The sequence below is a fragment of the Ascaphus truei genome, chromosome 8 (assembly GCF_040206685.1).
Source record: "Ascaphus truei isolate aAscTru1 chromosome 8, aAscTru1.hap1, whole genome shotgun sequence".
Lineage (NCBI taxonomy): Eukaryota > Metazoa > Chordata > Amphibia > Anura > Ascaphidae > Ascaphus > Ascaphus truei.
Window position 1 is genome coordinate 18,973,805 of NC_134490.1, and position 12,144 is coordinate 18,985,948.

Genomic DNA, 12,144 nt, shown 5'->3' on the forward strand with positions numbered 1-12,144 from the left:
CTTGATGAAAATAAAATAACCACCTATATTGCTCCATACATGTCTTATTATGTATGGCTTCAGCGTGCCAGATGATGATGAACTGAAAAGCATTTAGATTTGGCATTCAAATTTTTTTTTTTTTTTTTTTGCTTTAATGGTATGTCGTTGGATTACAAATCAGGCAGGTGAAAATTTCTAAATTGCAACTGCAAAACACTGACCTTCAAAACTCAATTATCTCTGTGTCACGACCACAAGCTCCAACTCATAATTTAAGTGGCGTTCTTACCGGCGCAAAATGCCAGACTGACACCAGCAGAATCTGATATTCCTGTTTTGTGTTTGTTTTTCTTCGTTACCTTTTTAATTAGCACGGAGGAAGGATGCACTAAAATAAGACTAGTATTTTACTTTCTGAAAAATGCTCAAATGAAGAATTGCAGTGATGGTATATACAGGTAGCTTGGATTGCTTAGGCTATTTGTTGTTGAAACCCAATATTTCAACATAAATAAGTCTTGATTTATTATGATGAAACTGGTATTGCGGTGTAGGGATTCTCTGTCTTTACCAAGTACACTCTGATAACATAGATGTGAACAGATGTATTGCACAGTTCATACACACGTGTTCAGATCAAAGTACAGTAACCTACAGTATTGCAGAAGCTATGAGGCAGTTTTTACAGAGGTAAAATAAGTGAAAACTACTGTTTTTACAAACTTCTCTTTTCCATCGCGTTAAATCTCTATAAACCTAGCAACGATATTGTGAGACCGTCGCTTTAGATCTGGACGGCAAAATATGTTCATCACATCTTTATATGAAGTCTGGCTATTAAAGTACTTGATTACCTTCGCAGATTTTCCTACTTGAATGTACAATATCTGAAAAGGGGAAGAATAACTCTTAAATGTCATTGTTCTTTCTATTTCAGATTACCCCAATTTAAGGAGGAGGCTAAAAGTTACCTAGGAACAAACATGAAAAAGGTACGTATCGTGCAATTTTTTTTTACTTTTAACCTGCTGATCCAGCTTGCACTGTTTCCCATGCTTAAAAGTACTGTAAATGGAATATGCGAGACTATCCCCTCACATCCTATAGTTTTTTTTTACATTTCCTAGCACCAATCAACAACTTCCTTTATTATCTCCACTTGTCCAGATTCTGCTCTTAGTTATCCATTATTTGTCTCCAATGAATACGGTTTTGTTTCACTACCCCGAACAGTGAATATAGTGCTCATTGATACACTGTTCAACATTCTGCGAGTGGTGAAAATTAGCTGGATATTATATTATTTAGGGGAAAGCCCTATTTTGAAAATCAGTCTTGAGGAGTGTGGTTTTCTAGAGGGATGCATGGAACGTGCGATCTAATAGACTATTCAACTATATAAACATACAGTATATATTGCAATTACACTTGTATTATAAGTAGTGAATATTAAATACTACTGGTATTCTAAACACCTCAGCTATCTGCCAGCAGTTAAACTGTAACCAAAGGCAAAATATTCCACATATTGTTTATTGATTTTTTTTTTCTCAACCTCATCATAAATTGGCAAACTTTCTAGAAACGCAACATCTCCCCCCCCCCCCGCACAAGTTCTTCGTTCTTTTCTCTCGATGTTGGAATTTGAGATAGTTCTGATACTCGCTGAACAAGTTCAGAAATATGAAAGCTCATCTTCACATCACACTTCTAAAATCAGAGATCGATTTGTTAAGCCTCCAATTTTTTTCAGATTTGTTTCATTTGAAGAGTACTGATTGCCGCATGGACAAGGTTTCCCAATAGAACAGAAGTGTTTACTGGATGTCACTGCTGGGATATTCCTGAGGTGACACTGAGGAATATTTTAAGAAATCCTCATTCACTGAAGCATTTTGGTTCTTCCATTCTTTTGAGGTCCTCTTGAGTTTGACTGTGAAATGTTAGTCTTGCAAGCAATTCCAGAAGTGAAAGCAGTATTTCATTTAAAATCCTATGTGGTGTGTGTGTGTGTGTGTGTGTATATATATATATATATGTGTGTATATATATATATATATGTGTGTGTATGTATATATATATGTGTGTGTGTGTGTGTGTGTGTGTGTGTGTGTGTGTGTGTGTGTGTGTGTGTGTGTATATATATATAACAGAGTTCCTTACCAGGCAGACCAAGAGATCCAGGACCACGCAGCAAGAAAAGAGACAGCACTCATGGTAAAGTCCAAAACGATGTATTTAAAACCGACGTTTCGGTCCTAACAACAGGACCTTTCTCAAGGGAGTGCTCATAACCAAGGTGACCAAAACCACCAATATATACCCACACCCAAACTATCACACACTAATCTCTTTTTCCGGCGATGTTACAATGAAATAAAGCATGCAAGAGTTTTACTTTAAAACAGTGCATCTTGGAATGTTATCTATGACTGAAACCTATCCCTCCCCCCGTGTAGTATGCGATTTATGACTTCAGGTGTTAAATAGTCCCTGAATGTTAGTAATGTAAGAATGTGTGTGTGTGTGTGTGTGCATGTAAATATAAATTTATACAGCGCCCACAGTGTATACAGCGCTTTACAAAAGGTGTGTGAAGTGGGAGTGTATATCAATGGTGTGGGTATGTGTGGAAATTTAAGAGGGTGTTGCATTACTAAAACTGTGTGTAGATACTATGTGGTCCCTATTCGTATGTAGGGATGAAATTACGTGGAGTAATTGTATGTGTAAGAGAACTGTGTGTGTATACTTATAGCGCAGTATGTATAGACATGGCCTTTAGCACTCATGGGAAGAGAGTTCTCTTGTGTCAGTAGTGACTCATGAAACTGCGGTCTCGGTTTAGGCCACCGCTAAGTGTCCCGAACAGTTGCATAAATTTGTATTCATGCAGCCGTCTTTCTTTCGGTGTTCTAAGATTACCTTTGAGAAATGTTTGCCGACAGGACTGTCTCTTGTTCCGCGTGTTATGCTGTGGCGATGCAGATTAATTCTCTTGTTTAGCCCCTGTCCCGTCTCCCCTATGTAGTTGTAGCCCCCTGGGCATTTAATGCACATGAGGTACACGACATTGCAAGAGGAACAGGTGAACCTTCCTCAGGTTTTGTACTCCAGATTCCTGTGTGGTATTTGTATTGTGCCTGCTGTGTGGAGCATTGCGCAGGTTTTGCATCTTGCATAGTCTTGTCCCGCATTCAGTTGTACTGTTCAATATTTTACGCCTCATCATCATTTTGTTGAGATTGAGGTTGTCTGTATGATAATAAGGGTGTTTCAGGGAATACCTGTTGCAGTCTTGTATCTTCCTGGAGAATGGGTTGTAGTTCCCTGGCGATCTTGCGTAGGGCTTCTAGGTGTGGGTTATATGTGACCACCAAAGGTACCCTGTCACTTTTTTCTCTTTCTGTCTGTATTCAAGGAGATCACTTCTTGGTATTCTGGTGGCTTTGTGGATTTGCTGGTCTACAATTCTGTGGTTATATCCACGGTTTATGAAATCTGATCTCAAGGCTGTAATCCGCTGGCCTCTGTCTGCTATGTTGGAGCATATCCAGTTGTATCGTATGGCTTGACTGTAGATGGTTTCATGCTTAGTGTGTGTCGGGTGGAAGCTGTTATCCCTCAAATAGCTGGCTCTGTCTGTAGGGTTGCGGTATACAGAAGTCTGTAGTTGGTTGTTCTTTATAGTAACGGTGGTGTCTAGGAAATATACTTCGTCTGGGGAATGGGTGAATTTGAGGTTGATGGTCGGGTGGAACGTATTGAAGTTGTCATGGAACTGTAGGAGGTCCTGTTCATCAGAGGTCCAAATCAGGAGGATGTCATCGATGTACCGAAAGCATGTAAGGGGTTTCAAGTGACAGGTGGAAAGAAAGTCACTTTCCAGTTTTGCGCAGAACAGATTGGCATACTGTGGCAGCATGCGAGTGCCCACAGCGCTCCCGGTTGTCTGGAGGTATGTGTCATTTCCAAATGTGAAGTAGTTATGGTTCAGAATAAATGTGATGCATTTAGTCACTCTGTGAGTGGCTACTATGGTCCCAGAACGTATCTGCAGGCTGAAATCCCATATTTGTGGGGGATGTTTGTGTAAAGTGATTCTACATCCATGGTTGCTAGTAGTGTTCCTGTTGGGAGGGGGCCAATGACATTAAATTTGTTTAGCAGGTCGGTGGTGTCCTGGATATAGCATGGTGTGTTCCTGACAAGTGGTTTTAGAATGCCTTCCACCCAGCCAGAAATATTTTCAGCCAGTGTGCCAGATCCAGAGATAATAGAGCGCCCAGGGTTACCCTCTTTGTGAATTTTAGGGAGCATGTAGAATGTACCAGGTTTGGGTTAGCTGGTTTCTGGTCCAGAATTTGTTCTCTTGTGTGGATCGGAGTGTTTTAATGATCCTGTTGAGTTCTCATGTATTTTGTTTGTTGGATCTTCCTGCTGTTTGGTGTAATACTTTGCATCAGAGAGTTGTCTGTGGTGTTCATTATGACCACTACTCCTCCCTTGTCTGCAGGTTTGATTGTTATGTTGTGGTTGGCCTTTAGCAATTCTATGGCTCTCCTCTCGATCAGTGTCAGATTATACGTTTGTTTCCTTGCTTTGTCCAGGATGGTGGATTTGGCTCTGTCTATAGCTTTTGAAGTACCGGTCCAGTTTGGGATTGCGCCCAGTTTGTGGGATCCAGTTGGATTGCTTCTTCTGCTCATGTGTAGCGGCCCTCCTTCTGCAGTGTTGGCATAATCTTGGTTGTGTCATGGAAGAACTCCTTAAGACGCAGGCTTCTGAAGAACTCTTCAAGGTTACTGCACAGCTCAATCTTGTCCATGGGCTTGGTAGGGCAGAATGTGAGACCATTTGTTAATACTGAGGACTCTGCTTGATCTGATGTATAGTCTGAGATGTTAACAGTGCAGTTCTGCTGTTGGTGACTGTCAATGTTTGTATTATTTGTGGTTGTGCAACTGTACGGGACACTTAGCGGTGGCCTAAACCGAGACCGCAGTTTCATGCGTCACTACTGACACAAGGGAACTCTCTTCCCATGAGTGCTAAAGACCATGTCTAAACATACTGCGCTATATGTATGCACACACAGCTGTCTCTTACACATACAAATACTCCATGTAATTCCATCCCTATATACCATTAGGGACCACATAGTATCTACACACACCTTTAGTAATGCAACACCCTCTTACATTTCCACACCTACCCACACCATTGATATACACTCCCACTCCACACACACCTTTTGTAAAGCCCTGTATACACTGTGGGCGCTTTATAAATTTATATTTACCGACATACACACACACTCTTACATCGCTAACATTCAGGGACTATTTAACACCTGAAGTCATGAATCGCATACTACACAGGGGGGAAGGGATAGGATTCAGTCACAGATAACATTCCAAGATGCACTGTTTGTAAGTAAAACTCTTGCATGCTTTATTCATTGTAACATCGCCGAAAGAAGAGATCAGTGTATCTCGAAAGCTCGCACAAATCAAAGTATTTTGTTAGCCACAGAACGGTATCGTCTATTCATTTTTTATTATTAAAGCTCGGCTAACACCGTACAGATATATATATATATATATATATATATATATATATATATATATATATATATATATATATATATATATCAAGAGAAAAAATATTAGCGCCAACCTATCACTATATAATGTCTCTATAAAAATAAAAGGTGATTGTAAAAATAAATAAAAGTAAAAATAATAAAGATAAGAATAAAAAACCTATGCTAAACACAGCGGATAGAATAAAAAATAATGTATTAAACTAATAAAATGCATAAAAAATACATAAAAAAAAGAAGAAAATGTCCAGAAAAATATATATAAAAAATATATACAAATCCCAAGATATTCCAATTGCTATCCAAAAGAGTCTCTGCAGCCCGAATGAAGGGAACACCACTTCCTTGAGGATATCTACAAAAACACAGAAAAAACAGGCGCACTTATAGCGTAAAATTGTATAACAATAAATTTATGGAATAAGGGATAAAAATACACACACAAACAGAGCTGAATAAAATGCATTTTTGAGTACAACTCAGCCCGTTCAGACGCAGGAACCCAAAGAGGAGGACTTCGGTGTGATGTCCGCGGTGTGTCTTGCCACAATAGCCCCTCTATGTCCCAGCAGGGACCGAAAGCCACGAGGGACGCCGCCTTCCCCTTGCTCCGGCGCTACACAGAGCATACACTGAATCAAATCTCGCGTGAGCTCGATGACATCAGCGAGGTTTCAGCCGGAGAGAGTTCACAGTGTAAACAGGAACTTGAATGTCTGAATGGCTGGTAGCAAAATGCTAGCAACGCAGCAAAAGCGCAATATATGCAGATGAGTGTCAGTATAAAATATACAAACTGGACAGTAGGCTCCACAGCAATCTCTACGCGTTTCATCAGGAGATGAAGTCTCGTTCGAGACGAAACGCGTAGAGATTGCTGTGGAGCCTACTGTCCAGTTTGTATATTTTATACTGACACTCATCTGCATATATTGCACTTTTGCTGCGTTGCTAGCATTTTGCTACCAGCCATTCAGACATTCAAGTTCCTGTTTACACTGTGAACTCCGGCTGAAACCTCGCTGATGTCATCGAGCTCACGCGAGATTTGATTCAGTGTATGCTCTGTGTAGCGCCGGAGCAAGGGGAAGGCGGCGTCCCTCGTGGCTTTCGGTCCCTGCCAGGACCTAGAGGGGCTATTGTGGCAAGACACACCGCGGACATCACACCGAAGTCCTCCTCTTTGGGTTCCTGCGTCTGAACGGGCTGAGTTGTACTCAAAAATGCATTTTATTCAGCTCTGTTTGTGTGTGTATTTTTATCCCTTATTCCATAAATTTATTGTTATACAATTTTACGCTATGAGTGCGCCTGTTTTTTCTGTGTTTTTGTAGATATATATATACACAGTGTTCGACAAACCTATACATTTGCACGCCCTGGGCGAGTGGATTTAACATCGTGGCGAGCTCCTATTGGCCCAAGCAGCACACGTGTGGTACTAGGTGGCGAGTAGATTTTTTTGTTAGGCGAGTAGATTTTTTGGTGATTTGTCGACCACTGTGTGTGTGTGTGTGTGTTTGTTTGTGTGTGTGTGTGTGTGTGTTTGTTTGTGTGTGCAGCAAACATAAGCTTACAGGGGTCCATGTCAAAAAAGGATATTTAACTTAATCTGAATCTGCACACATCACACTCTCAGACGCCGCTAGGTCATGGGCATGTATGAATAAAACGTTTGACTTTTACTCATACATGCCCATTACCTAGTTGCGTTTACGAGTGTGAAGTATGCAGATTCTTATTAAGTTAAATTAAATATCCTGACATTATTATTCTAGGAGCGTGCACTTTCTCTTTTCTATATCTTTATATAGATATATCAGTTGTGTAGTACTAGATCATGAGAGAATGGATCGATCGGCAGCTTAGATAATTGCATTGGCGTAAATGGAATGAAGAACTACATTTACAAAATTAAATAAAAAGACCACTAAAAATAGGCGGGCAAGAGGAAATGCTGCTTGAAGTTCATAACGTTTTATACATGGATACTTTGCTTGTCTACTCTGAAGGCTGTGCTGTGTTTCTATTACTTGGGTCCTATGCTGCTAAAGCTATGGACTTGTACATAACGGAAACTGATCTTGTGTTCTTGTACTCCCATACTATAAAAGTCTTGTATAAAGACAGATCTGGAAAGAGTCAATATATAGTTCAACTACTGTAAAATGATTTACCAGCAAATTAAATTACAAAACTTGCTACTTTCATTCCTGTGGACCTTTTTATTATTTTAAAGAAGAGGGATCTTTAATTAGTTACACCATGCTACAGTGCAGTTGATACAAACATTTCATATAGTAGCTGTTTCTTTGAATGTTCATAGATTTGTGTGGTTGTGGGTGCTAAAATACTTGAGGCAAGGTGAGAGAATCATAAATTCTTGGTGTTTACACAAGAATAACTCTGAAAATGAGGTCACGAGGACTTGTCTAAACGCCTAGATTCCAGGGTTTCATGGGAATATAGCGTACTTTGAAGGCTAAAAAAATAAGTAGTATGTAGATCTCAAACTCTCTAAAGTGAGCAACATTACACGCGCTCCTTGTGGAATGGAGATTATTTTTTGGGACGATTGTAACGACAGGAAAAAAAGTAGCAATTATAACTTTTATTTCTGTATTTTTCAGCTTTTTGTACCACTTACATATTTTTTTAAAGCATTTCAATTAACTGGATTGTTTTTCAATTTTGGTGTGCCTTTTTTGTGGTGCAAACAAAAAACCCTTTAAATTTTATTTTAAACCTGTGCAATACGTTTATATTGATCTGTAAGAGAAATGTAGTCTGTGGAAAGAGTGCAGTGAAAACTCTACACAGAAATTGCATACCTAATTTAACAGGTCTATGGGAACAACTGTACTGTATATAAATATAACTAATGATGAAAAATCTGCAGACATGCACCCCATGGAAGTTTGTGCGTAAGATCGTTTTCATGCGTCTTTTACATTTTGTTTCATTTTTGTGCCAAGTGCAGTGTTGTCTGGGGCATATTCTCCTCTGTATTACCCGTGGATGTCGCCCTTTATTTTGTTTTGCTTTGTTTAAATCATACATTTACCTGTTTTCTGCAGATATCGTCATGTCTACTCTGCAAACTGGAGCTTAATAGTGGTGAACAGCCCAAAAACCTGAACCAGTTAGAGAGGGTACTTCTTTTTAAGAGCCTCAAGGTGTCTCTCCCATTCCTCCTTATCCTTCTAGTGTGCAACAAAGACACAGGAAATGTTTTTGTTGTGTAGCTTGTCTGCTTTCTCGCCATTCCTTCCCTCCCCACTGGTTTCTAACGTGTAGCATGGCTTTTGGGTGGATGCATGAAGCAAGGGCTTTGCCGTGTTTTGTGTCTTGCACTTGGGACGTGGAAGCTAATGAGTAGCAGGTTACATGTTCAGTCTTACATTTGGAATACGGAAGTTAATCTGTAATCCAGTGTTTCTCAACCAGGGTTCCTATGAACCCTTGGGTCCCCCGGGTATCTCTAAAAGGTTCCCTGTAATTTTCAGGTCGTTTTAAAATTGTACCAAATGCAGAAGAATTTAAAATGCATCTGATCTTAGACACGCTATTAGAGAGGGTTGGGGTTCCTCAGAATGTCATATAGGGTTCCTTAACCAAAAAAAGGTTGGAAACCACTGCTGTAATCAGTTAAATGAGAAAACATCCTTGTTTCTAAGTGTAGTTTAACAAAAGGTTAAATCCTTTTGGATTCGCAAAAAGCCTGGGAGACCCCTCTGCACTATTTGTTGCCAACTAGAGACTTTTAGAAGGTTTAAAAAAAATGAAAAATAATAATAATGATATCAACTACTGTATGTGTATTCACCTTTCAACTAACCAAATCAGGCTTTATTTACCGTTTCGTGACTTTTTTTTTTATTTTTATTTTTTTACCATTTTTTATGTTGAAATTTCCACCAGTTTATGGTGGATGACACATGCCTCCATAAACATGTGCCCGTCCTGCTGAATTTTATATTGCACATTAGATTGTTTAAGAAAGCCGCAATTGCACCAAATCTGCACCAAATCTGCATGTTGACACACATTGGAAGCTGTAGATGTTGAAATGCCAACAAAAGATGTAAATGTACACTGTATCTTAGTGCGAATAAATACATTTTTGATATTGTTTGCTTGACAATATAAAAAGAACAGGAGGATCATAAAAGTGTCTTCCCGGGCCAGAAGGCGTCTTGTAGTATAGCATCACTTGGTAAATATGGCTCTGTGTGTCTTCCTGTTCACCAATGTTTTGACAAAAGTGCTATAATTCTTATAGTATTGTGTACAAGAGCAGTTTAGTTTTGATTTGATAGTTTGTGTTGATATTGGTTTTCTTAGTACAGTATATCACTGGTTCAGAGGAACACATCAAATATGTTGGCCTCCTTTAATTAAATTGCACTGTAATTGTTGAAGTGGAAAAAGAGAAATCAGGACCAAACAGATCAATAAATAACAAACACACTTCTTTGCCACGGTTTTGATGTTCTTTTATAAGTACAAACTGTCTTTTTTTGTACTTATAAACCAGTCTCATCTTACTTTAATTTTATGTTGTTGCACATTAAAGGGTTTTGGAAAAGACCATTTATTTTTGCTAGCTTCCTTAGATAAAACAGGCACTTTTACAGATGCAAAAGTATGCTTTTTGCTAGTTTCCAGTTGAAAAAATATTTGTGATAAAAATACAATAATGCTAGTTCTTGATATATATATATATATAATATATAGCGCCCATATTCACTAAGCTGTATTAAATTGATGAGACCCTTTCTGGCACTATATGGCCCATTCAAGTCCATGGGTCCAAATGTGTCTTTAGGCGCTAGAAGGTATCGTAATATGGGCTTTATGTTAAATACTGATTTGGAAATGGTGACCTGTATTTTGCTAGATGTTTCTATAGTTTAGAGGGCAGCTGAAGCATAAAATGTTCATAAATGCAGTCACAAGCTTTACCCCAACCTTACACATCAATTCCTTTCTAGTTAACTTGGAGGGACAAGCATTAGTGAGATCTACTGCAATATGAAATGTGTAGGGGGAGTGGGGGGGAGGGCAGGTGGGCAAACGAGGCAAATCAACGTCAGCTCACATTTCTTATAGGAAGCCTGGTTGAAATGATTGTTAGCTTGGGGAGTGCGTAGAACAGGGTAGTCCTTTGACTCTGTAATATGGAGTACATTTAGACTCAGACTTCCTTCCAGTGTGCATGTTGTGGTGTTTTAACCTTCACGTCTTGGTGTGCCAACCAGTCCCTTGTCTGCACTCCGAATGTTAAGAATGTAGTTTCATTGCCTGAGTTACTAATTATGGCCCATGCCATTTTTTTTGGAGGCTTACAATATCTTTTGGAAAAACAAACGAGTTCAGGTAAGGAGGCTTGTAAATCCCCTCTCTTCCCTCCTTTAATACAATCTCTCTGGACTTTGTAAACTCTTGTGAAATTTTCTGACAACATGAATTTTACTTGCATCACTGTGCCTGTCCTTCAAGGAGCATATAGACCATGATCTCACTATACCACTTATTTGTACAGTGTCTTACTTGCTCTGAGGGAGCTCCTTTTAAGATGGAAAGAAAAGAGTTCTCCGCATCCAGTCTGCCAAGGAGTTGTTATATGATTGCAGAGAACAAGAATATATAATGATGTGCTCTGCTTGCAGTGTATTTGTCATGTGACCAGGAAACAAAGTCCTGTAGCTAGATGCCCATGTTTAGTACATTTTACAACGGTTCGCTATACTGTCAGTTATTCTTTTTCTCTGTAATAAATTTCAGAATTACATAAGCTTCTATTGTTCCAATGAGAAATGGGCTTTGGGGGACCGCTGCATACTCCTACAAAAAAATGATGTGCATTAAATGTTTAGCTTTTGATGACCATTCATATCTAGTTATTTATCGTGAGCGTTGCCAGTTATTGCTGATTGGTCTATGTTGGGTTTAGCAGGTTTTCTTCCTTCTCTTTCCTTCCTCTCAGGAGCAGATGAATAAAATGTGATTGTGTTAAAATGATCATGTATTGTGTATTAATATGTCTAAATATGCTTAAACTTTTAATTTCTTTTTGACTTTTTTTCATCATATTGATCCTGAGTCCTGAAAATCATGTCCTACATTTATAACTGGGGGGCTCTGTAATTGTAGCTTTGTTTGAATTTACAGAACTGTTAACCTCATCTCTCATTTTTCTGTTACATTGGAACCTTTGACCATAGATTTGTATTCACCGGCATTTGCAATTGGGTTTAAATCTGAAAAGCTATTAAACATACCTTGAATTGTGCAACAGATTTGAACATGTTAGATGTTGTTACCTTATGTGAATATGTTTACAATATCTGAAAACCAATATACAAATCCAAGGGAAATGGCTGCTCTACCCATTCTAAGTACACCAAGCTCATTATTCATATTAATCCCACACAATCAAAGAGCAAACGCAAATCTGACCTCTTTAATCGGCAAGATCCACATTTTTATCCCAACTCAATTTTGAGAGGTTAGTTTTTTACTGGCTGTATTTCAATTATTTGACCTATGCGAAA

At 38.8% G+C, this 12,144-nt stretch overlaps 1 protein-coding gene across 14 annotated transcripts in view; it reads left to right on the forward strand.

Annotated features, from left to right (window-relative positions):
* GBF1 (golgi brefeldin A resistant guanine nucleotide exchange factor 1) overlaps nt 1–12,144 on the forward strand; it is a 164,136-nt gene that overhangs the window by 96,393 nt on the left and 55,599 nt on the right. For 6 of the 14 annotated variants that reach the window (XM_075610680.1, XM_075610685.1, XM_075610681.1 and 3 more), the window contains 3 exons: nt 920–974; nt 8,665–8,739; nt 10,931–10,966. In XM_075610680.1, coding sequence (XP_075466795.1) covers nt 920–974; nt 8,665–8,739; nt 10,931–10,966 — 166 coding nt within the window. Of the gene's footprint in view, nt 1–919; nt 975–8,664; nt 8,764–10,930; nt 10,967–12,144 lie in introns of all 14 variants that reach the window. The other 8 variants (XM_075610684.1, XM_075610690.1, XM_075610691.1 and 5 more) reach the window with 3 other exon arrangements.